This window comes from Urocitellus parryii, chromosome 8 (assembly GCF_045843805.1).
Source record: "Urocitellus parryii isolate mUroPar1 chromosome 8, mUroPar1.hap1, whole genome shotgun sequence".
Lineage (NCBI taxonomy): Eukaryota > Metazoa > Chordata > Mammalia > Rodentia > Sciuridae > Urocitellus > Urocitellus parryii.
Window position 1 is genome coordinate 43,786,250 of NC_135538.1, and position 27,602 is coordinate 43,813,851.

At 35.4% G+C, this 27,602-nt stretch overlaps 1 protein-coding gene across 2 annotated transcripts in view; it reads left to right on the plus strand.

The window, feature by feature from the left end:
• The window catches only part of Man1a1 (mannosidase alpha class 1A member 1), a 169,089-nt gene that overhangs the window by 38,071 nt on the left and 103,416 nt on the right, over nucleotides 1-27,602 (plus strand). For both annotated transcript variants that reach the window (XM_026394091.2, XM_077801643.1), the window contains exons 3-5: nucleotides 8,189-8,285; nucleotides 12,891-13,006; nucleotides 21,552-21,632. In XM_026394091.2, coding sequence (XP_026249876.1) covers nucleotides 8,189-8,285; nucleotides 12,891-13,006; nucleotides 21,552-21,632 — 294 coding nt within the window. The remainder of the gene's footprint in view (nucleotides 1-8,188; nucleotides 8,286-12,890; nucleotides 13,007-21,551; nucleotides 21,633-27,602) is intronic.

Sequence of the window (27,602 nt, forward strand, 5' to 3'; positions counted from 1 at the left end):
GATTAAGGATGTTAGGCAGGCAAGGAAGGGCCATGCTGTAAGCTTCATTCTATGTGTCACAGATCCCAAGTGTGATAAGGTGTGTGTAATTGTGATGCCAGGACTGACCAAGCTGTTCCTTTGACCACAGAGAGAGCTGCCCTCTGTGTGTGAGAGAATTGGAATGCTCAGAGGGCACTGCTGTCTTAAGATTTGAAAGCAGCCAGAATATTAGAGCTCTTTTCAGTGGTTCAGCGGAAGAATTAAGAGTGAGGTTCACATTCTTGCTTCTCTGTGATCTGGCAGGGGGCTTAGCTCCCTCATCAGTAAATTGGGGATTAGGATACCCCACAGGGATGTTGCAAGGATTAAGTGTGGTAAATTGTATCAAGTTCCCCTCACAGTGCAACATAGTAGATATTTGACAAAGTTCATTCACTTCCTCTTTATCCCCTCCAACTGGAAAACCTGCAGGGATGACAGCTCTTAAGGTTTTCTTTGTGGAACAGAGTATTTAAAATTCTAAATGCTTCCTAAAAGGTTGAACTACTACTCAAACAGGGAGAAGAAAATTGCTAAGAAGTTTATGCATAATGCTTTATACCTCTCAGATCTCAAGGGCTCTCAAGGACTTTGCAAATTTGTGGTAAAAAGACATTACCTATGGTGGGGCCAGAGTAGTTCGGGAAGCTGGAACTGCAGAGCAGCCTGTGCTGGAAGTGGACTGGAATTACTGAACTATGGGGGAGCAGTGCTGGTGGGAAGCTGCAGGCCCACAGTCTTAAGAGCAGAGCCATTAGCTCTAGATCTGTGCCTATAAGCAGATGCTTGCAGTGTAGACTGCTGGGCTGTGGGCTGACTGGCTCACACATATTTTTTCCCCTTAGCCAGGATAGTATTTTTTTAAAAATGATTTTAATCAGAGCCTTCACTCTTGTTTTTCTGCATTCCCCATCATTTCCAGTTGCTCTAGACCTGGCCATTCTACTTTTGTTTGGCCCTTCAGTTTGTGTCCCTTTCTTGAGTCCAGTATAGAGCAGGGCTCAAGCCAGAGAACTGGCAGTGGAGACAAATCCAGGGATTCAATGTGTCCTATCCTAATTCCAGGTAAACAAATTCTTTTTGTTGTTGTTGTTGTTGTTGTTGTTTGTTTGTTTTTAAAGTATAGGTATGTCTCATGATTCTACTTTTCAAATCTGGCAACTACATTCTGTCCTCATTTTAAATTCTTGTCCTGGCATCAATAGGTACTCAGTAAGTTGAATTGTTATTGTAACACTAGGAAAGAGAATCTTAGAAATAGAGCACCTTAGTAGCCCTAGGGAAAGGGAAAGATGGCTAATATATTTCAGCATTTTAAAAAGAAATTGAGCTAAATGTATGAATGCATATTTTAGTTTGATGTGGAGTGAAATGGGCAACTCTCCTGGCAAGAAGGGTTTTTCTCCATATGCCCAAAGGATGACATCCAGAAGGTAACTGGATGTGGGGCCTCGCTCAGTGAAGATCACTCCCTAGACACTCTTAGGTAGCATTTTGATACCTGTTCAGTGAGAGTGCTCTAAACGCTTTTAGACATAATTGTGACAGACTCCATGGCCTGCAGTATCTGTGAATGTGGAGTCATGCCAGGCTCTGCATTCTGTCACCTCTGGGTGACATTGGCCTCTTTTCTTTCCTATCCCGTTAATTCATCTCTCCTTGAGTTGCCCTGCCCACTCTGAGTTTACTAAATGCCTGTTTTCTTTCTCTTATCTCTGCTCAACTTCTGAAGTCTTGGAGGGTTCTGAGATGGGGGTGCTGTGGATAAAGGTCAGAAACACTCCTTGATCATCTTCTACTAGGCTGGTGCATTACCACATTTGATTTCCTGGCCAAGCTGTCAGGAAGATAATATTCTTTTTTTAAAGAGCCTTATTTTTTTTTTAATAGTTTTAGGTTTATAGCAAATTGAAGCAGAAAGTCTAGAATGTTCCCACATAGCCCTCCTGTCTCCACATAGACACAGTCTCTCCCAATGGCAATGTTTCACACCACCATGGTGCATTTGTTACAATTGATGATCTGTTTTAAGGATGAAAAAACTAAGGGTTTGGGGGTCTCAGATCCTTAGGCTGCAGGGCTTGGGCTTACCTACTGTAGCCTGCCCTGCCATGTGCCTTTGGTAGGGTCTCAATATCAGATCTCTTGCTACCCAGAGCTCCTTCTGGCCCTCTAAAACCTTCTTTGCTCCAGGGAGATGTTGATGGTGGGATAACATTAACTAAGCAAAGGAAATTGCTGTCTCTTGTTCACCTACCTGGAAATTTCTTTCTAGTGGATAAGGGAGGGCTGGGAGCATCTGAGAATTAACTCTATCAAGTTATTTTATATCTTGTTGCCATCTTCCTTGTCCAGTTCCACCAAAGATTGAAAGAGAGGAGGCTAATACCATGGCTTTAAAGATTTTGTGCTAACATTATATCTGAAAGTTCTAGATGTTGCTTTTTTATGACAGTCAAGTAGTTCCTGGCAAAGTTTGGTGGAAACTATTGTTATGCTTCTAAAGTCAGTGTTTTTCAAAACATCAGCCCTAAGTATAGTTTAAAAAGTAATGGCATAGCACTGTCAGTTTTAAAAACCAGTAAGTTAAATCCATCTCCTGCTCTGGACTGCACCTGAGTTGGACCCAGACCTTGTGTTCCCCAGAACAGCAGGGATGTGAGCATCACTGTACTACAGAATTCCTTTTTTTCTTTCTTTCTTTCTTTTTTTTTAGTTGCAGGTGGACAGAATGCCTTTATTTGCTTATTTTTATGTGGTGCTGAGTATTGATCCCAGTGCCTCACGCATACTAGGCAAGCGCTCTGCCACTGAGCTACAGCCTCAGCCCCAGAACTCCCTTCTTTTAGTGCCACATAGCAATCTCTTTTTATAATTGAGAAGAGGATTGTCTCTGTCTTTGGTCTCTATGTTGCTTATTTCCTCCCGTAGGCTAGACTCATTAACCCCAAAACCTCCTGGCAGAACTCAAAGTTTTACACATGCAATTATTTTTTAAAATAGCTCAAGCATATTTTTAGCCATTTTGAACCTGCCGTCTTTATATATTCTGTGAAATATTATCCAACATCTGTTGGCTGTTGATAAAATAGAGTGTTGTCATTTCTAGACCTCAAGCTGCTGTTGCTCTTGAGAGTTCTCTGACCCAAAGACTCTTCAACACGCTGCTGAGCAACATCACCTAGTTGTAAGCCCTCTGTTCCACCCCATCTCCACAAGGAATCCTTTTGCCCTCCTCTTCCTCTGGATGGTTACCCCTTGCCCTGGGCCTCTGGGCAATCTCGTGCTGTGAGAGACCCTCTCTCATGCAACCCTGTCTAAGCACCACCCCATAAGGCTTCTTGTGCATTATTGCCTCTTGTGGTCATATCTTTTTCCTAGATCAGCTCCCAGATCCCTGAAACACATCCCCAGTGCAAGCTTACCTGGCACAATTAAGATTTCATGAAAGTCAGCCGATGAACCTTTAAAACTAAAGATCAACTCACATTACCTTACACCTGAAAAGGACCCTTTCTACTCTTTATTCATTCTTCCACCTTTTGCATACAAAATAGTCATGTATACTTTTAAATGTATACATTTATGAAGAGTTTGTGCACAATAAACTTGTGTATATTTGTTCCTCCTATTTACATGTTACTAAGAAAAATTATGAAATTCTTTGAGATTGCAAAGATCAAAGCCATGCTTAAATTTTTAGTAAGAATATGAAAATACCTAAAATGTATTGAACACTTACTGTGTGTCAGACCATGTGTTAAATTATTTACACAAGTTATTTTATCATCACCACAACCAACAAGGCTATGTTTTTGTTCATTCACATTTGATGGGTGTAGAAACTGGACTCAGAGAGATTAATTGCCTTACTGAGTGTCACACTGATGTTGACAGAGCTGGGATACCAACCCAGTTTGTCTGATACCTATGCCTGTGACCTCCCGTTGTACATTGCTTTCATGAGAAAGTTTTCTGTCAGGACACTCAGGAAGTAAATAAACAGTTTCAGTAGACAACGAGCCATGCCTAATGGAGGAGAGGAAGATAATTAATTTATCAACATTCAGGAATTAACAGCACTGCTTATAGTTCTGTAGATCCTCTGAAAACTATAGGTAATTCCAGTGGTACTCCATGCACATGACTGAGCACTTCACGTCTACTCTCTCGGCCTCCTCATTTCTTACCTTCTGTTTCCCTCCTGGCTTCACCTGCCTTCTGACTTTCAACTTGTGGCTTTTCCTCTTGGGCATCTCTACTTCTGTGCTTCTACATCACTTTATGGCTACATGTTTTCTCAGAATGTTTCCAAGTTGCACTCCCCTGGGTGGAAGAGATGGTTGGGTCAGTCCAGCTTCATCCATCAGTGAGAACTCTGCACCAGGACACTTCACCTTAGAGGCTGGTGGCCAGCCATCTGTTGTCTGTCTTTGAATTGAGCAACAGGATCATTTGGGGACAGAATCACTTTGGAAAAATTATGGAAATTTTGTATAAGATCCCCTTCAAAGGGGGCTGTAAGTGGGACTTGAATGTCTAGGCTTCTTAAAGTGGCTGCTCTGAAAGCCCAAAATCTTTGCCCGACCTGTTTTGTAAAAATGGTGAGATTTTCACAAAGATTTTTAAAGTATCTGTTGTGAAAAATTTTAGATCATATGATTAAAACTTCAAAAAATAGAAATATTTGCTAAGGATAGTTCCTAGCAACAAAACACAAGTTATGAAATCTACACATGGTAGAGGAAATTCACACATATTTTCTTTCTATGTCCTTGGTTAGGTCAGAATATACTATTTAAAATAAATGGTTAAGTACAACAGTGAAATTGTGCATAACACTTAATTGGTTTTCTTATTGTTTTCCTGTGTTGATAAACTTTTATTGGCTACATAAGAAGGAAGACTCTTAAGCTTTTATACATTATCCATTGGATTATAAGTGAGACAGAATCTTGTATGTTTCCCTTCTAGTCCTTTAGCATCTTATTATTCATGGAATAGTGGACACTCAATAAATGATATTGCCTAATTACTCAGCCTTGATATCAATTGAAAAGAAAGTACAAAGTGTTTTAAATACTATGTTTTATGTATATTATGCCTTATTTCCAGCTTCTATGGGCCAAACAATAAATTGTTATGGAATTTTGGGGTCATTCTCTCTTGTTTGTTTACAGGTACACAGTGTTTTAGTTATACTTTTCACCAGTGCAAATATAATCATAAAAATATCTTTGGTTTGCTTTCAGTTTGTTTTTTTTTTTTTGAGGGTTTCAGTGTTGCTGGAATCCCAGTCAGCCTCTAGCATAGGCCTGTTTTAATCCTCCTTCTTCAGATATTAGGTTGTAGAACCCTAATTAAGTTGAGGAAAGACTACAAAACAAAATAAGGAGCTTGTAAAGAGCAGGGATCAAGCTTATTCATGGACTTATTTGATAACAGTGGAATTTTAGAAGTGACCTTCTTGCCTGTCAGCTCATGGTTAACACTGGAGAGATTAAATGCCTTCATCGCCCAGCTCCTTAACAGTGTAAAATTAAAAGCTAGTAACATTTTGGTGTTTTCAGATATTTATATAATCCATAAATCTGAGTTAACTAGTTGATTTTATGTATGACTTGTGACTTCAATCTTACAATTATTCTGTGTACACACACACACACATACACACGCGTGTGCGCGCGCACACACACACACACACACACACACACAATGTCTTACAGTTAACTTTAACAGGTCAAATCACTTCCAGAGCTGACCAACCACAGGAATCTGTCAACTATGAATGTTTCTCTTCGTTTTATAGATTATTAGAGAAATCACTGCTGATGTTCCATTCAGGGCATTTTGACCACACCACTCACTTTCTTTTCTAACTTTAATTTTAAAATCTCATGGGATAAAGAACCCATTTTGAGAAGTGTGTCACAGCAACTTTTGAAATGTAGGAAGCTAAGCAATTAGTGTCAGATTTTCACTTGGGAGTAAAAAAAAAATAAAGATGAGAAAAGTTAATATATACTACAGTGGTAATTTACTAGCAGTACATCATATAAATGGTAATTTTTGACAAAGCAACAGTTCTCTATGGGAAAGCTTTATGCCATGTTTAAGTCACTAATACTATACGGCCTGGTTTTCATTCATATTTGAAGCTGAACCAATCATAATTTTTTTTCCTTTTTTATGTCAAGTGTATTCCAAAAGGTTTTGAATTTTTAAAGAATTTTGGAATTTATGGGAATGAATAGTTTACCAAATGTAGTATATTTAATGGTATGACCAAATAAAACTCAGGTGAAAACTCAAGGTGATTTTGTAGATTTCATATACCTAGTCTTTCAGAAGCTCATTGGTTTCTACTTTTTTGTAATGTGACTATACTTGGTTTTAATATAGATTTAAAGTTCAATCAACATATGACTACCAGCTATCTATCAAAGCAGCATGCTGGGTGCAAAAACACAGGCCATATTCATGGAAACCTTACTTGTACCTGTGAGGACTTATAACCCAATTTTTTAAATAAGGAAAGAGAGTCTCACAAAAACAATGACTCATCCATTGGTATGTGACTAATCTGTGACATTGTAGAGATTATAAATCAAGTTAGCTGACCCTCAAATCTATCATACTTTTCAATAAAATTACTTTATAAGAAGAAAATTTTGAAAGCACATTATATGGATTGTTGGATCAGCAACAATTTGATTCATTAAAGGCCATCACATTTCTGACTCAATATGAGTGGTTGGGTAATGCCTGAGGTTTGCAGTAAGGCCAACAAGGGGATGAACCCTGGCTTCTTGGCTGTGCAGAACGGTCGTGACTTTGAGTAAAGTTTTGTTTTCTTTTTAAATTCCATGCCTCAGTTTCTTCACCTACCAAATGATGGTAATAAAACCATATTTTGTAGGGTTGTAGCAAAAATTGAGAACCATACCAAATGTAAGCATTTAGCAGAGTACTAGCAGATGGTACAGATTGTTGGTAGCTTTTAGTAGTAGCAATAGTGGTGAGAGAGGAATATTCAAAACAATCAAAGAAAGATGCTTGTTATTGTTTTCAGAGATATGTGAGGACTGTTATAAATAAAATTGTATTAACTGAGAGTTTTAGTGATGCACAGCCCTTGAACAGTATCTGTAACTTTCTATGATGTTTTTTAATTACTGTTGCTAAAAAAAAAAAGATGAATAAGTTCTAGGAAGTTGAGGAGTTCCTAACCCTTTTTAAGAAAACTATGATAAAAATAACTAGATATAGTCTTTGAGTCATTGAAAAAAAGTTTACACAACTAGTTCATGAGAGAGAGATTTAACTGTTAAAAACATGGCTAGTACATGGATTTTCAATTGAGAATATATAGAATCAATCTTAAGTTACATATGTGTAGACACATACATATCTAGTTAAAGATTGATTATATTAAAATAAATGGAAGTTTTTCGAAATCTGGCTATTTTAATTTTTTATTTCCTGTAGATATTTTAGAATACTTCTCCATGTAGTATTGGTAAAGAAATTAGAGTGTTAAAGTGATAACTTTGAATATTTGTCTACATACCATGAGGTAAACAAAGTAGAAAGAACCTTGTGCAAAAATACAATTTTAAATATAGAGGCTTTACGGATCTTATCTTTTATGAGAATGAAATAGATCAATATAGGAATGATTCATCCTTTTAGGATAAGCAAACTATCTGTTGCTGGGAAGTGAGTTTTGAAAATGGTGTTTTTTAAAAATACCGTTAAATAGGATTAAGTGGACTCATAAAAGAAGAGTTTCCATTTGTAAACTTAAAGGGGTAATCTGTGTGTGTGATATACATATGTGTTCTTATTTATTTTTACTATCATCACCTTTTTAATTAATCATCATCTCTTTTTTTACTAAAAAGTGATTTTAATGTTTTAACCTTTAAATCTAAAGTATATGGGTTGTCTCCTCCTCTAGAGTTGGCCTGCATTCTCCCTTGAACCTATATTCCTTGCTTTACTCCATAAACTTCTCACTCTTGAGATAACCTACATTCTCCCTTGAATATGTCTCTGCTTTCCTAAATAAACCTTTGTCTGTTTCTCTAGGGGGTGAGAGTATGTCATCGAATTTGTAACAAAATTTTTGTTCAAATTATAATCTCATTTTTATTTCTTTTCTCAGATGATGAAACATGCTTGGAATAATTATAAGCGTTATGCATGGGGATTAAATGAACTGAAACCTATATCAAAAGAAGGCCATTCAAGCAGTTTGTTTGGTGAGTAGATTGTACTTTGGTGACATATGTTCTCTCCAGTTGCGTGAGTTTATAGTCTTAGAGAAATTTGTGTGATGTGGTGATCCTCCAGGCCTTCCATGCTGCTGGGAAACCTGCACACCCAGTGGAGTTTTCTTCAAGGATTGTGCATAGTGTGTCATTTAGATAGGGCAGTGGGTGTACATTAGAGTGACTTGCATAACTTAAAAATACTGACACACCTGAAGCACACTTCCAGAGAGTCTTAGCTAATAGATGTGAGGTGCAGCATTAGGATTTGTGGATCAAAAGGTATGTCCCACAGGAGAGCATTTGGTCTGCTGTATAAACTGCTTCCTTCCAGGTAAAAATGTGCATTTATGGGTAAACTGGCCAAGGCAATCAACCATGGTGATCTTTACACAACCTTGGCTGTAGGTTCTTGCTGTTTGTACCATGCAAAAGATCATGAGAAAAAACTGGGCCATGTATTTGGGCTTTTATCTGTATTGCATTTGGTCCTCACAGCGCACTCCATGATTGGTCCTGTGGGTATTAATGATGTTTCTATGGTAGAAGTAAGGAAGCTAAGAAACAGAAGGGTTTGATGGTTCCCACTCAGTGTCTTGCCTGCTGCACTTGATATCCTTCCAGCCCCCCAGGTTTTGTCTAGAAATATTAAGATGAAAGGGAATGGAGTCTTATTCTGACGGTGCTGAATTCACCAGTAGAAAATACAGTTTTCCATACTTCAACATAATGTGTTAATTAGTGCCAATTCGTATATCAACTAACAGTTTCAACTAACATTTATTGAGCACTTACTCTGTACCAAATGCCATTCATGCCACATCTCATTTAACCTCATTATTATACACATTTTATTGATGAGAAAAATGAGGCTCAGGGAATAGCTTTCCCAGAGATAGCCGCCTACTAACTGCTTGAACTTGACTTGAATTCCCATGTTGCTGGCATCAGAATTCATGTTCCTAATCATTATACTATGCTTTTCCATTTACTTAGGACATTTCACATTTGGCTCTACTTCTGGCACTGGTGTTAATGAAAATAATATGTCTTTAAAGAGTTCATGGTCTAGTACAAAACACATGTATATAAACAGTAGATAGTTCAGTAGATGTTCATACAAAGTTCTGAGCAACCAGTAGGATTTCCAGGAGGGAGAAGGGTATTGCAGGTGATTGCAAAATAGGTAGAGAGGCCAGGCGTGGTGTGTGTATGCCTGTAATCCCAGTGGTTTGGGAGGCTAAGGCAGGAGGATCACAAGTTCAAAGCCAGCCTCAACAACTTAGGCGTTTAGCAACTCAGTGAGACCTTGTCTCTAAATAAAATACAAAAAATGGCTGGGGATGTGGTTCAGTGATTAAGTGCCCCTGAGTTCAATCCCAGGTACTAAAAGAAAAGATAGGGAGAACTGGAAAGAGTAGACGAAAGGAGAGACTGCTTGGTCTCTCATAGTGACACAATTTAGAAATGAAGTGAGCTTCAACCTAGCAACAGCATATTTGAAGTTGTTTCAGAGATTTCTAAAATAGTCTTTTAAGACACCATTAACATGGGTGGTGAGAGGTACAAATTGAAGAGAGTAACCCTGAAACTTCATACTGAATCAGAGGTCTTTATATTTTTTTTTAATGTTTACTATGACTTTTTAAAAAATCTGATTAGATTCTTACTTCTATCTTCATGAATTAGTTTGTATCTTTTAAGAAATAACTTGCATGTAATTTTCCAGGTTTATCAAATAGATTATTTGCTTCTTTGTTATATTGATGGCTTTAAAATTTATGCCAGAACTTTAAAAACATACTAAGTATCTGGGCACGGTGACACTCCTCTTTAATTTGGGAATGTTGAGGCAACTGAATGAGGCCATAAGCAACTTAGCAAGACTCTATCTCTAAAAAATATATTTAAAAAAAGGGTTGGGGATCATGCTCAAGTTGCTGAGGGCCCCTGGATTGAATCCCCAGGACCAAAACAAAAACAAAACAACTCAAAAACGACAAAAACCCCAAATACTAAGTTTCTTCTGCCTTCATTTTTAAAATAATTTTTATTGCATTTTCTTGGTAAAAACACTTTCCATAATCCAGATAAGAACTTGTTCATTAAAAAGTCTTCAGATATTAGCATAAGAAAATGAAATATTAATATTAATAGTCAAGTGATATTTCTCGCTCCATCTTTGAATTAAATAGGCTACATAAAAATTTTCTTGGTATAGTAATACCAATGTAGCAGGACTTGTTACAAAGAATAAGGTTTTAATTTTTACAGATAAAGGACCTTTTAAATGACTCCTTGAGCTCATTTACTATTCAGTTCTTATCTGTAAATAATATGTTGTGCTTTATATTCTTCAACAAATGAGGTAGAAGACAGGAAATTTCTAGTCCCGTACCACCAGGCTTCATGGAATGGCTTTTAGTTTGAGATAGTTTGTTCTGAGTTTAGGCTTTAAAAGCAGCCTGGTGTTTTCAAAGAAGGCATTAGTCTTTATGAATCTAAGTTTTCCCAATTATTAGTGTTCCAGGCTGTTTCTTTCTCATGGTTGTTTCTTTCCAGTTAGGTTGAGCCTCACATTTGTTTCTGAGGGGGGAGAAAACTCGTTACTTCTGCAACTTAAACATTAGTGAACATAAGAAATTATCTCAAGTATCCATCATCCCCAGTTCCACTTTAAACAAGATACTCAAACTATTTTAAGATTTCAGAGATTAAAAAAAAAATTCAAGTGGAATTGTACCTCAAACAGAGATAGGCAAGTGCAAACACTTGACCAGCTGTACTCAGGATAAAACTAAAATATAATAAAAATGCTTACTTAAAGTTCTTAATCACTGAAAATTAGATATCAGTGAAAATATGAAGCTACTGTCTAAAATTCTGCTTTAAAATATTCCCTTTATTGTTCCCCTGAATCCATAGTTCTATTTCAAAAATTTTTGTAAAAAAGTTGTCTTTTAGAGAACATTGAATCACAATAAAATCTGTAATGAAATGAAAGTATCTTCAGGTCTTTTTCTCCTTATCATTAGGTAAGACTTATGCTGACTTTATATATTTTTGAAAATATTTTCATACTCTATTGCTTGTGGTTTTCTAATGATAATTTCTCAACATGGTATTTGAAGAGAGTATGCCAAATGAAATAACTTTTAACGTGGACCCATTTGAATTAGGATTGGCCACAACACTATCTGAGTAGAGTACCTAGTCTTTCAACAGCCATTCATTGGTCATCATCATCACAATCATGCAGGGTACCATGAAGAATGTAGAAATGAACAACACATGGTCTCTCAGTTCTAAGGAAATTTAGGATGAAAAGAGATGCATACAGAACAGAAAATTATGAGCACCAGAGAAACATAAGGTCTCCTACTGTGGGAGGTTAGAGAAAATAAAACATTATGGACTGGCTAGGTGGGAAAAGGGAACTGGGATCGGTTAGGGTTTCCTAGAGGGGGTGGGATTTCATTTTAGAGTACAGTAGTCCCCTCTCTTTGCCCATAATTTTGTGTTTTGAGTTTTACTTACCTGCAGTCAGCTGAAGTCTAAAAGTGTTAATTGGCAAGTTTCAAATATAAATAATTCTTAAGTTTTAAATTGTGTGCTATTCTTAGTAGTGTCGTGGAGTATTGAGCCCTATTGCTCTGCACTGCCTACATGTAGTCATCCAGTTTTCACACCAAATGTGTTACACACCTGTTAATCAATACCATCTTGGCTCATCTCTCCTTGGTATTACCATAACAGTGTTCAAATAACTCATTTCACTTATTTAGAGCCTCAAAGTGCAAGAGCAGTGATGCTGGCAATTCAGATATGCCAAAGAGAAGCTGTAAAGTGCTTCTTTTATAAGGGAAGATATGACATTTCTAAACTTTCTAAGGAAAGGGAGGGAGAAAATCATGCTCAGGTTGCTAAGAACTAAGAATGAATTGTCTATCCATTGCAATTGTAAAAGAGGAAACAGAAATTCCTGCCAGTGTTTTGCTGTTATATCTCAAACCATAAAAAGCATGGCCACAGTGTATAAGCATTTAGCAGAGCTGGAATAGCCATTTAATTTGTGTATGGTTAGCAAATAACAGTATATTTAGAGTTTGGTACTATCTGATATTTCAAGCATCCACTGGGTTATTGGAACATATCCACTACAGATAAGGGGCTTAATGTAATGATTTCTTTGAGCTATCATTAAACAATTTTAGATGTAGTAGTTATATTTAGACAGTTTATGTTGGTGCACTTTGGTGTAATTACATTAAAGTTAATTTGTGTGTTGCCCTTTGTTTTATACTTATTCTTTTCCTAGAGAAAGCAATCACAAATTAAATTTCTAAGAGATTTATTTTCTACAAATCAAAAGAAACATTAAAGATTTGTCTATCTTCCTGTAGTTTTTGGTTTGGTTTTAATACTTTTTAATATTTTCTTTTGCTGGGAGAATTTTAGATTGTATTCAGTATTATTGCTTATTAATAGATTCAAAATCACCCTCTTTCCTAAGTATTACGTGTGTGTGTGTGTGTGTGTGTGTGTGTGTGTGTGTGTGAAAAGTATTTTAGTGAATATTTTTTCTGGTATTTCCAGGTAACATCAAAGGAGCAACTATAGTAGATGCACTGGATACACTTTTTATAATGGGAATGAAAAATGAATTTCAAGAAGCAAAATCATGGATTGAAAAAAATTTAGACTTTAATGTGGTAAGTTAAATAAAAGTTGCTAATTGAGTCCTTGAAGCTTAGTTAATGTGGATACATTTTGTATTAGGACAGAATGTCCTATCTTAATGTATCCTAGCAGAAACAAATAATGCAACTTTGCATAGCAAAGATATTACTAGCATACTATGTTCTTACTCTCTCTTACATACACATGTCTTTGTTTTTTGGTAAATGAAGGGTAAGAAAAATTAATATTTGTTGAAACCTACATGTGCCAAGTATTAGTCATTGTTTTATCTCATAATTGATGTTTACAAATAATTTATTCTAAAGAAAAGGAAGCATTGGCCCTAGCATTCATTCATTTATTTATTTTCTTTCTTTTTTTTGCCATTTTTTACTTATGACTTCAATATTGGTACTGTTTTTAATCTGAGATTACTCTGCAGAAATCCTAGTAAACCTCTTGTCCATCTGTTAAGCATTCTGTGATATCTGTTGTAAATCTCCATAACCAGGAAGAAGAAATGTTCTGTATGTTGAAATTGGGCAGAGAAAGAGGGTTTTCCTGCCACATCTCTGTTTTGTGGCACTCTTTGTTATTTTAAATAAATTAAGCTACCTACCTTCAAAATCCTACAGGCTTATCTCCAGTTACATATGATATATCTATCTACCTACCTATCTCTGTCTGTCTCTCTCTCTCTGCCCACCCTCTCTATCCATCTCTCTCTCTCTCTCTCTCTCTCTCTCTCTCTCTCTCTCTCTCTCTCTCTCCCAACTGCCCACCCGCCATGTCTCTCCTCTCTCTCCTCAAAAATAACTAGATTACTTCAAAATCCAATGATGGAAAACAGGAAAGTAGACTTAAACAGTAGATCTATGAATCACATCCAGGTCCTTTCCTGATTCTTGGATTGGTCTGCCTGAAAATTATAACATTGTAGTCCCAAAATAATGTACTTTTTTTATGGATAACATAGTATCATTCCCGCTTAAAAACATTATTGCTTATATTTAAATTAACAATTTTTCCTGATAACGTTTTAATTGATAGTGCAAGGTTATTATACACAATTAATGGATCCAGAAGTATTGCAAGGGAAGAATAAAAATGAAACTGAAGCAGAAATACTGCTGTTGAGAGTTTTATCCTACAGTGCTCCTAAATATAAACAAATTTTGCAGTCAGGGATAAATTTGTTTATATGCAAAATATTCAATTTACATCACTTAAAAGCATAAAGTAAATGCTTTTCATTGGCTTACACTATCATTAACTAAAACTCATTTTCTTTTCATTAAGGCATAGCAAGTTGATTCATTTGCATACTTGGTAGCACAAAGTTCAAATGGCTTTAATAACTGGCTTAAAATAAATCACTGGGATAATATAGTTTTGGAAGTAGGAGCAAAGGCTTTACAAATGAACCTTTATGTTCAGTTCAAGACTCTGTAAAGGTAATAGGTATCGCAGAAAACCCTAAGAAGAGACTCCATAGATAAGTTTTCTGATTTAATTCAAAGTACTCCTTGAACAAAGAGTCTAAGACAGATTTTTGTTTATTCATTATTCATTCACACATGTACTAATTATTATTATTTACCAAGTAGTACCCTCTAAGGATCACTTACTTACTCTTATGGAGCTTCTAGTCTAGCAGGAAAAATAGAATACCCCAGCAAAGGCTGAATTGTCTAAGGTATTAACAATTGAATGAGTGCCTGATAAATTCCAGATATTATGCTAGCTGATTGTTTTTCATAGGTTGATCTTAATCTTTGTGACAACCCTACAGGGTAAGTGGTATTTTTCCTACTTTTGTAGATGAAAATATGGTTAATTAATCTACCCAAAATTATATAGCAAGTAAGAGCTGCAGTTGCAATATGATCTGCCTAATTCAATGACCCTGTTTTTTACTAGAGAGGAAATACAAAGAATTGAGAAATATATAGGCAACCAGAGAATTTGAGTCCTCTGAGGTTAGGAATGTAATCTTAATATTACAGTGCTCATTAGAGTGTGTCATTTAATAAGCATTCAGTAAAGGCTTGTGAAATGGATAAGAAGTCAGTCCCCCTGTCCTACTTCTCAACCAAGTATGCTAGATTCAGCTGGAAGGCATACTGACAGGGTGCAGAGATAGCTGCATTGTGTCATATATTTATATGGTTAGAAATGATGTGGAATTCAGAGAAGTTAACCTACCTGTTTTTACCTAACCTACTTCCAGAACAGATTTGTGGTGGTTTCTCTAACAGGAAGCTCATCAACAGATGGACAAACAATCAAGGGTTTTTAACATGAGCATTTCTAAATTTAATTGTGAGTTCCCTCTTCCTTACTGGCACTGAAATAAACAAATAAATAAAAACACTGAAAAACACTTGTTACCTAGATCCTTACATGAGAAGTACTGAAAACTGCCCTTCATTAGAAAATTTTATAGAACATATAGAACTTTTCTTCAGATAACAATTTCTTATATAAACCCTCTGTAAATGCAAAAGCTATATTAAAACTATCCTTGAAATGCATCTTTCTATATTGAGGTAAAATGATATCTTAGTGTAAAAGGCAGGGCTTTGTCTGAGAAAGACAAAGGATAGATGATGAGCTTGCTCAAGACAGTAGCAACACAACTCTAACAGAACTTTGGCAAACACCTGGATTGTGCCTTTGATTTTAATGAATGCCATATGTTTTGGAAAAGAGAGGTACTGGTGGCTAAGGTGATTTTATTTTTTAATTTAACGATCCAGGCTGTTTGCTCTTTTCATTTCAAGGAAATAAGGCAAACAAGCTGTAGGGGTCCCTGCTGGAAGGATGTAAGTTGACTTCAGGAAGCAGTTCTGGAACTTCTCATATGCCTGACTGACTACTTGACTTTGATCCAGAATTCCATGCCAAAAGAAGGGACTTTTGCCCTAATAATGCTCCTGAAAATGATCTGTTTTGGAGAAGCACACATTGCATCCCAGTGGGCAGATAAATAAGTTAATTATCCTGTTGAATGGAGTTATTCAGTATTTTCTATCTTATATTAAGAAGTACCTGCCAGGAGTGATGATTTGGGCTTTGGCTATACAAGGAGCTGTTCTCTGACTGTGATTAGCAATAGATCAGGCTGTTATGTGAGACCCTTTCTGGACCTGCATGGCCAAACCAACCTATTACATACACAAGGTGGTGATTTGCCTCTCATTGTGGCCCAGAAAACTTACATTTTGTTAACAACCTGGAAATTTATCATGTTAATTAAATATGAAACTAAAGCTGCTAGGATATACTAAGAATATAAAATATTGCAATTTAATCTGTTACAAATGTTGTATGCTTACTCTTAATCTTCAAAGTATACCACACACATTTTGAAGTACTAATTATATAATTAAAGATGTATTTTAATTCTAAACAGGCAAGGATTATAGGCAGTTACCTGTCTTTAATCAGTTACCAAAAAGTCTAAAGTTTCCAGCATATTTCTTAGTAAGGTAAAACTCAGTTATCATACCTGTTAGTAGTGGTGGTTATTAAACATAGTTAGTACATTGGGTTTTAGGACAGCAGTTGTTATTAAATATAATTATTGCATTGGTATGTAGTAGAGCAACTGTTATTAAATCTTGCTTATTTCTCAGGTATGATAATAGCCTGGGGAGATCAGAGAACTGCCCTTAAACACACACACACACACACACACACACACCCCTACTATATTTTGAGTTCACCCTAAAATTCAAGCTGTCATAACTAAAAAGTTCTTGAAATATATCATTTTGTGAATAATTTTGATGAGCAAATTGTTTCTAAGTTTCAATCTGATTAGAGCTTCTCTGAGTTGTTTAAAATGCTGCCTTTCCTAATGGAGGAGGCTGGACTTCCAGGCACTCATTGTGAAACAGATTTTGAAGCATTCATGTTCCTACTGCTCAGATAGGGTTGGATTCTTCGCACACTTGAACTCATGACATTGATTTGAAGGAAGCCTTTCCTAGCAGGAGCAAGTATACTGTTGAGGATTGGGGGAAAGGGACATAAATTATTAAATTTTTTAATAATAAGATTTATAAAAATAATTTAAAAACCATCTTTTTTCCAATTTTTACAATACTTATCATTTTATATTATAATTTTACATATGTGTATAGTAAATCAGAGGAGAGAAATGTAAAGAAAATGGAGTAACTTAAAAGGAAAATTACCAGGGTAAGGAACCCAAAAGGCTTAGGCACTAATAATTTTTTCCATGATTTACGTTACTCACCAGTTGATTTTTGATATAAATTTAGTAATACTACATATTTTATTAAGCTTATAAATGGATCTGGTTAGGTACCATTGCTGGAAAAAAAAGTCAAAATAAAAAAGCAGTTTCTCTAATCCAGAATTATTTTATGAATACATCTTTAGCCAAAAATTTCCAAGCTGTGCTTGTTCATCAGGTATGATACTAACTAATAAATTCTTGCAATTTAAATAAAAGGCTAGATCTACTTCTTAAATTGACTCTAACATAGGCTATGTGCTAAGAGCCACAAAATATATAGAGTCCACTCCTGGAATGCAATCTTAGAGATTTAGGGGGAAAGTTTGTTTTTATTTTAAAAGTAGCCCAGATGAAATTGACTATGAAATTCACATTAATTGTTAGGGTAGATCAGACAAAACTCTATTTGTAGAGGCTACTTCATCTATGTATGCCCTCTCCTACCCAATCCCCTCTTCTGTCATTAGGATAAGTGAATAGAAAACTTTCAGAACATTTTAAAGATACTGCTTGAATATTAATAGGAGGACTATATTCTTTTACGTTTAGTATGATTATTTTAATAGATATTGAAATCAGAAGTTTGAAAAATGGCCTAAGATCCCTATATTGTACAAATTTTTTTAAATCCAGGTATCATATAAAGTATCTCAAGCCCAAATGGAAATTAGTCAGGATTCTCTATGTCAAAAGAAGGCTTCTCAGCCATTGGGAAATAGCATTCTTGTGAAGGTCACAGAAGATAGGTATTTTGATTGTTCAAAACCCCTGTGGAAGATAGGCCTTGGGGTTTTAGACTGAACTAATATGCAGAGGTAATGGCACCAGTTGTCTATTGAGGACCTTATTTTTTTTCCAGGGATTTTGCACAGTGCTTAATACTCATGGGATTATAATAACTTGTAAGGAATGCATTGTCCCTTTGGATAAATGATAAAATGAAGACTCAGAAGAATTGAGTTACCTAGGTTCTCACACTCAATAGCTTTCACATCAGTCTTTAGTTCTAGATCTTTCTGACTCTAGGCCAGTGTTTTTCTAGTCTGCTAACCAGTTCGTTATAGTGGGAGAACTTTTGTCTTCTTCATTGTTTTTATCTAAGAATCTGTATGGAGTAACCTAAATCTAAATTTCAGTCTTCTGGTGTAAAACAAAATATAACCTAGAATGTTAAAGGAGCTCAAATAATTTAACTTTGAAAGAAAGGAGGGAGGAAGAATTTATATGGTGGTTAATTCAAAAGTAATTCTGGTTTTCAGAGGAAGATGGTGACTCTTGAGAATTATTGATAGTGATGTTGTGACATTCCTGAACAAGATTTTTAAAGAGAAGGACATAGCAATCATCTGGGACATGGATTTACTAACAAGCCAGATTTGCTTCTTAGAAACTCATTAGAATATTAGATCTATGAAATTTTAAAGTCACAGCAACTGACCTTCAGCATAGCACCTTACAGGGTTATCTTTCAATACCTTAGAGGTAGAGGAAGATAAATAGATTTAGGTTCTAGAATGCATACAGAGCTAGATCAATAGCAGATTGAATAACTGCATCCAATAGGTGATTGATGTCAAGCTGAAGATATATTTCTGGTGGTATTTGACATGGCTCAGTCCTCTACCTGCAATAATTTTTATCAGATGTCTATATAAAAGTCCTGATGATCCAAAATTTTTGTGGGAGGAAGAAAGAATGCATATGTAATGAATCCATAGTCAGAATAAGAACATAAAATCATGTTAACAGGCTTCAATAAACAGAAATGTGGGGGACTGTTCTCAGGTTTAAAAATGGAAAAACACAAGAACAAATTGAGAGGAATATATTTGAGGGTTAAGTTGTTAGATTTTATCATTAGACATATTACTCTTAGACAAGGAATAAAGTTGTGTGAACCAAACTAAATTAATAGATTATCTTTCCTTTCCATTATCAGTAATTTTGTAGACTACTAACATTTTCCCCAATATTTATAAAATCCTCATTCAGAGTGATACAGTTCAAAGATAGATTGCACCTATATAGAGTACATTTAAACAAAATATATTAGATATATGATGCAAATTATGAAATACATTTGAACAAATTCAGCAGTGGTCTTATTTTATGATGCTTTTACTTAAGTTTGGCCTACTAATTCCCTCTCTCAATTTGTTTTCATAATCTTTCTTTTGCAGAAAAAAAAATTTTAACATTAAGCAATTACTTAGCTTTACTTCTTAGATCGTTTTATCTATTTAGAGAGTTTGTGTGGGAATGAAGTGAATCTGTAGCTCCTTTATTTTCTGCAAACATTTTCTAACACTAAAATATAGACTCAAGGAGTTCGAGGACCTTACCAGACTTCATTGCTATGTCCTAGCACCTAGGACAAAGCCTGGCACATAGTAGTTGCTTAATGGAAAAGGAGATAATATCTCAAATGATTTTGACGAAGTTCATCAGCCAGATAATTACTCCATATGTTATAGGTTGCTGCTAGCCCTCATGATTATCAGTGAATGGTTTGATGTCAGGCAAATGTGACAATTACTGAGTAGGCCCAGTGAATATGAAAAGAAGTAGCTCATGAAAGCTTGAAGTGTACCTTGTATATATTGTAGGAAAGTAACATAATACAAAACAGATTCATTTAATAGTCAAATATTATAAAATAATAAAAGTACTGACAATAATTACTAACTAGATGCTGTACTTATTTCAGGCATGTGAGATATTATAAAAAATCAGAATAGCAAAGCCCTGAACTGGGAATCAGAGCACACAAGTTCAAATCCTGATTCTACCACTTATTAGTTGTCTGACCTTCAAAAAGTCACATTAACTACTGTAAGACTCAGTTTCTCCAGCTCTGAAATGGGTATAAGAATAACAATTAATTCATAAGATTATTGTGAAGATTTAAAGACAGGATCATGTAAAGAGATTAGCACAGATTTGGGAATATAAATAATAATAAAAAGAAAGCTATTATTGGTATAAATAAGAACTATTTTAGCAAGATACAGCATACGTTATTATCATTTCCTTCATGTAGAGATGAAATGTCATCTCCAATGGGTGTGACTGTCCCAAGTTGCAGGTAGAAAATTGGAAACCAGTGCTAGAACCCAATTCTCCATGATTTTAGACCCCCCTTTGCATTCCATCTGTGCGACTTTAACATAATGTTGTTATGGAGAGCCGCTCCAGAAGGCACTCTAAGTCCAAATTTCAAATCAAAAGAGCTTTATTTACCTGGCCAGGGACTGTCACCCACCATAGAGATCAAGCTCTGTAGGAGAACAACAGCTTCCTGTTCCAAACACGGAGAATATAAGCACAAAAACCACAATTCAGTGACTTGCTTATCATCATGTAAGCTAGCCAATCATAAAAATCAAAACATTAATAAGTGGAACCTGTGGACTCTTGGCAGGACTGGAATTTTCCAGTCAGCAAGCAAGGGATAAACCAGAAGCTAAAAAAAAAAAAAGCATTAGCTTTGCAGTTCAGTTGACCACCATCTTGAATTCAAGCAGGTGCTGCACAGTCACATCCTGAATTTGGGCAAAAGTCGGCAAGGAGAGAATCTACTTCAAAGTCATGTAGACCCCCAAGGGCATTCAAACCCAAGATGTAGCTTACCATAACTATCGCTGCATCCTGAGTAGGGTACAGTTTGTGGGGTATAAAGTACAGAAAGACAATTTTTTTTTATAAGAAAACAGCTTTTATTTCAGTTTCTCAGAAACAGCTCTTGTAACAGTTTTATAGAAGGCAGCAAAATGGAGTCTTAGGCCTGTCTATGACAGTTCTTGCTTTTTAAGAGTCTTATCTAATCTATATTTTTTCCTAATCTATAAACTATAACTTACACTCTTATTGATTGTATTTATCGGTTCACACTGCAACAGTGTGAAAATATGCTGGACTAATGTTGAACTCCCGACCACAGTATAGTATGATGGACCTTTCAGGAAGTAGAAGCAAGCAAATAGATAAAATAAAGCAGGACACAGAATAGAAAAAGCATGCTCTGGTCCTAGTGCCTTTGCACAAAAGAGAATGCCAAATATTATACATTTTGTTGACTACAAGGAAAAAGAAACAATATTTTTATAAGTTTTATTTTGAGTGAAATTATTCTTATCTAATTAAGTATATTTTGACACCACTGAAAGGGAGAACTTTTCTCATAGTATACAAATTTCTCTGGACAAGCATAGAAGATTTGAATAGACTTTAAACAATATGTAGCTATCATGATAGTCTTCTGAATTGTGTGCTGTCATTGCATCTGAACCTCCTTCATTCTATTTCCACAGAATGCTGAGATTTCTGTTTTTGAAGTAAACATACGCTTTGTTGGTGGACTCCTATCAGCCTACTATTTGTCTGGAGAAGAGGTAAGATGAAAAACAGTGTATACATGTGAATTATAAAGTATCTTCAAGTCACGCTTATTTGTTAGATTTGCCTTTTGTGGTATATATTTAGGAGGAGTCCATTAAATTTTCATATTTTCATGGGCTCATAGCTTGCATTGAATTTATCATAATATGTGCTAATTAAATGAGCAAGCTGAGAAAGTTTGGCAGAACATATTGTCAGGGAATGTTAAGTAATGCCTTTAAAAAAGCCTGGCTCCATCTATTCTGTTATGTATGGTGTGATTATAACTACAAATTATATATGCCTATAGACAAATTAAAGAGGTTAGGGTAGAGTTGCCTTGCATCTGAATTTTTTTCTTTGAAAATTATTTTAATGTTAGCTTGATTAAAACTTTTTAAAATGAAGAAAGCATGGCAAATAAGATATAAAAATTATAGAATTTATGAAATTGAAGGGGAAAGACTCTCAGCAGCTTCCCAGTGAAGAGTTCTGCAGGCCAGGTGTGCCTGTGCAGCATGCATTGGTGCTCTTCCTGGGTCAACGATGATTAATTAATTATCTGATGCTTGAAGCAAAGGAGGAATTTTTAATTTAGCTCCCTTCTATTGATAAAGAAAGGATTTTTTGTAGCATGTTCATAAAGGATACTAGTGCTATTTTCTTGAAAGGGTTTGAACAATTTTATTAATAACGTTAAGTGTCCACTAAGATGTCAGAATAGACCTCACCTTTAATACTGACAGTGTTAAAAAGCTGACATCAAGGAAAAAGCAGTCACGTACTTCAATTACACATCAGTCAGATCTGCATTAGCCTCAGCATTCTGGCTGGAGGAAGGGTAGGTCTTACCCAGTGTAGTATTTCATGTATTTCTAAGCCTCCAACAGATTTAGGCAGAACAATAAAAGTTTAATGAGAAAAGCTGCTTGACTTTGTTCCTGTCTCTCAGTTACTTTCCTAATCATAACAAAACAGTCCTCACACTTTTATATTTTCTTTTCTCTCTCTTTAGATTTTATTCCACCATATATCTTTCAAAGCGTATAGATGGCTTCTATATTCCCCAGTATCTTCCAGCCTAAGTGTTAAATTCTGTACTTTATTATGAACTGTGTCACCTTCTCAGCCAGAGTGATGAGAGCCTCTGGTGTTGTAAGCTTTTTCCTTTTTTTCCTACTTTTTCCAGTCCTCAACAACTTCATTTGTCCAGTTCAGTTACACATTCCTAAGTATTAAGCCAAGGAATCTATATTTTTTAAAAAGTCTTGCTTAAAATTAAATAATGCTACTCTACTTAACAAATTTGTGCTTTTACAGTGTGTGTCTCTGAGCATCCAATGCCGGATGTTTTCAGTTTTTGAACATGGCATACTAGGATATGCTTTTAACTTTCTCCGTAATTTACATGTAGGTGAGGCAATTTGGAGGAAATAAAAGACTATCCTTCTGTGTCTGAGCTCAATTTGGATAATGGAGAATAGAAAAAGAAACAAACATGTATTTCTTCTAAATATGCATAATATTATTTATGATACTTTTTTATTTATAAAAATGTTTTAAGTTTGCATACATATAAGAGTTTCTATTTGTATATGTACCTAATGATACATATTTATGTATTTATCTGAATATAATGCTATAGATAATATACTTTGGTTATAGATAGAATCATTTCCTTAAGACCTTATAAGAGTGTTTTTTAAATTTTACACTTAGCTAGCTTTAATAAACAAAGCAATAAGGCACCTCTATTGAAAATGACTCTTTTTAGTATATTTGCATTGTCTTTTTCACTGTGTAAATCTTGTTTACTATAGATTTTTCTATATTTTAATTTTATGAGAAAAAGTTGCTTAAGGTATTTCCTTTCTTAGATGCTTCTCTGTTTCTGTATAATACATTTCAAATTTTGTTCATAAGGATTCATCTTTTTGGCATATTTTTGCTTGATGGCTCCCTAAATATTAGACATTTGGGTTATTTTCATATTTCATATTTTCTATATTTTAAAAAATGCAACTATAATCAGTTTATTCTCTCACATTGGGTTACTAGATGAGAACTCATTAGCAGTAAATTGATTTAGCATCATTTCCTGCATTTTCTGCCTAATCACCTTGTCACTGACATGGCCTTTCATTTCTTCAGTGCATTCAGGAGAATTGGCTACCAGTAATGTGATCAGGAAACATTGTTTTACCCCAGGTCTGTGCATGAGCTATTTGTCCCCATACCAAAATGAAAACATGAGCAATCATTTAACAGAAAGAACACCAATGTGGCCGAATTATTAATAAGTTAGTTTCAATAGTTCATAAAGTTCTCTTCCACATATCTTTATTAGACCATAGGATTTAAGGTAGTTAAGAAAAATTCATTTTTCTAAACTACTTCATAGAAGACTTACTATACTACCATAATTTAACATCCTGATGTCATTACTGACGCTTAGGAACATTTTAAGAACATCTTATAAATCACCATCAGAAGTACATAGGCCCACCCTGATACAGTCCAAAAATCTTAAATTATATTGCAAAAGCAAGAGAGGCCACACCACTCATTTATGTTACATGCTGCAGGAACGTTAGTTAGAAACACTGAGCTATATTCAAGAATGCCACCAGAACTCTAACCTACCAAGAGAAGAGACATGAAATGCCTGCAATAAACTGAGATGATAGGCGTGTATTCATAAGTATAAAATGTCCTTGCTCAGTTAAAATATTTTGTAGTACCATAATGTCAAGCTTCAAAATTTCTCCCAACTATAAAAGAAACTCAAGCAACCACAAGAATTACAAACAGATAGAATGGAGATCCGATGAATACTAAATAGGAATGATCACTGTTAAGAATAAAAGATAACATTGCATTGCTCTATAATAAGCTGAAGGGGAATGAAAATCCTCACAGAAGACAGTAAATATAGAAGCATCTAGAATATTGTCACCCAAATACGTTATACTCACTAGTTTCTTTTGATATGGCAGGATAAGTCTGTGTATCTCAATGTACACTAAAAATAAGTGTGGAAAAAGCTACATCCCATTTTCTTTCTTGGAAATTCACAATGCACAGAAAAAGAAACATTTAATTTTATTTATCCTTGTTATTTTCTACATTTTTATTTATTTTTATGTGATGGATTGAACCCAGTGCCTCACCCATGCTAGGCAAGCGCTCTACCACTGAGTTAAAACCACAGCCCCTATTTTCTACATTTAATTAACTATAACCCCACTGAGCTTTTTTAATATGTAACATCTACTAGCACTGAGTTGGAATTATTGTCTCCCAGAACAATTTTTGGAAAACAACAATGTAAATTAGGAGTAACCAACACAAAAATGGTATTGAAAATTTGCAAGTGCAAAATAGAAATGAGTCGATTTAAGGCACTGCAAAAGAAGATGCTACATGTAGAAAAGAGCACATACAAATATTGTGCAATATACAGAAACCAACAACTGTATTGAGCAGAGAGTGATTTTAATGGGACAAGGCGATACTACAGAATCAAAGAGAATGCTGAAGAACAATCTGAAACAAAACATCTCTGGTTACCCTGGAAGATCTCTGTAGTTTAACTACATCCCTAGGACATTGTAGAATTAGTAAATGTAGACTATTTTTTATTCTTGTCTCACTTTGTTCAAGATACAAAGTTCCCCAAGAAGAAGGCATTGACAATGTTACAGTTACACACAGCCCCTTGGGGATTAGGGAATGAAGGAAAGGGTATGCTAGGCATCTTCCACAGGGTTTGAGTGCAGTATCCCATGAAGAATGAGTACAAGGAAGTATAGACAATTTGTGAATGCAAACTAGGGCCCTGTTAGAAGAGTGAGGAGAGTAGATGTTTTGGAGCTTGATGAGATGCACGTTCACTATGGTGAATGATAAGAAAGGCAGAGGAAATCGACAAGCCATATGGAAACTAATAATTTAATAAAATTCTTTTAAAAAAACAACAAAAAAAACTTTCCTTGATTTAAAAGCCTCCTTTATTCTTTGAATTAAGGGAACACAAATGAACTATTGGAGTATTAAATCTTCAAAGGAAACATTCTGCTAGTATGTTTGAAGTCTATGAACCAGAAAAACACATAAACCAACAGTCAAATTGGTTGAAGAACTTTCTTTTGATGAAAAAAAAAATAGTAGAGGACACCAGATCCAAGACTGAGGAAGCACAGACAGTAGACTCTTACTCTAAGTTATATCACTTCACTCTGACAAGATAACCTTTCATTTTGGTGGCAGCAACATGATTTTTCTCACAGATTCCCCAAAAGTTGTCTGCTGTGCCAGAGCCAATATAAAAGGTTGTTGAGGGGACTTAGAATAAGAGAAGTAATTGGTACCACCAACTTTTAAGACTGTTAAGGGAGAAGCATGGAAGAGGCTGAGGTTGAGGAGAGAAGACTGAATTTAGTGTTTGAAAGATCCATTTGTGTTTCATAACAAGATTCAGATATCTGGAGTGAGGATTAGAAATTACTTTTTGAAAGTTTTTTTTCTTAGTGATGAATAGTCACAAAATTATTTAGAGGTCCCCTAGAAAATTAGGGGGGGGGGTGTATCAATGTGGTTACCTTTCAGACTCAATATCTGCCAAGATCTACCAAAAAGAGAGCCATCTCCCAAACTGCCCATCTGTCTCCTGCCTTATTCTGCAAATCAAAAACTAAAATCACTTACAGAAAATAGGCATGATGCAAACAGAACTGTGGAAAAGCAGAGAATAAATTCAGGGCATATTAAAGTTGCAGATGAGATTAGCACATAGCAATGTATTCTGCCATCTTGTTAATTATTGCAGCTTTGGACAGAGATGTGTCTTCAGGTTTCCTAGCGACCAGAGCAAAGAAGGGGAGAGAATTAGGGGCAATTTGGTTTTGCTATTTTTATGAACACAAAAAATTTGATAACACAAAATAACCTACATAAAATACTACTGTGCATTTACTAAATTTTTGATAAAACAAAGACTATCAAAGCTAGGTCACGCTGGGCAGTTTTTTCAGATAAAGCAAGGAGACATGTACCCAAAGACACAATCTCAATTTGGGAGATATCAGTTGAGTGCCAACTGTATTAGACACTGCTCTTGTCCTTGAGATGTACCTGAGAATAAAATAGTCCCTAATCCCTGGCCTTATGGAGCTTCTATTTTAATAAGGAAATGTAACCCCTAAATCAAAACTGTAAAACTTGAACAGACCTGTTTAAAAAAAAATGTTTATGTCCTGATTGGAGTATTTGTTTTTGGTGTGACAGGACAGTAGGCAGGCAGAGAACTGACTTCAAGTGATCCATCTGAGCTGACCTTCACTCTTCCACCATCTTCCCTCTTCTCAGTTCTTTGGCACTGATAAAAAGGTGTTATCATACCACACAGTCTTCTTGCAAACCCATTCTGATACCTATAGATGTAAAAGTGAAGGCTTTTTGACTTGTTGCATACAGCCTTTATAATTTTGTCTCAGTACCTCTTCCCTTTCCAGTTTTGTCCATTACTTTCTTCACATACCTTTCTCTATATTTTTGTTTTTCTCCTTCTCCACCTTGGCAAATAAACCAAACACATTTCTGTGCTTCTTATATCCACATCCCATCTACCTAGAATGGCTTTTGTCTCGCTCCTTCTACTCCCAACCCTAAAGGTGACCTCATTTATGAGATCTTCCCTGGCTGATCTGCATCAAGCCATCCCCTACGGGAAGATTCAAAGACTTTCTTTCTCTGCATATACTCCCATTAAAGCCCACTGTGCACGGTCTGCGAATCATGTTACCTTCTCACTTCTCTTTCCCCAGTAAATTTGTACAAAAATGTCAATTGAGTTTCCCCTTCTTATATCCCCTTGATTAGCACTGTGTGTCTGGTGGTAGAAAACCTTTAGTAAATTATTGTTAATTGAATGCTCATTAGGTTTTCTGTGACCTTTACCTGTTCAAATTCCAACAGAAAATGTT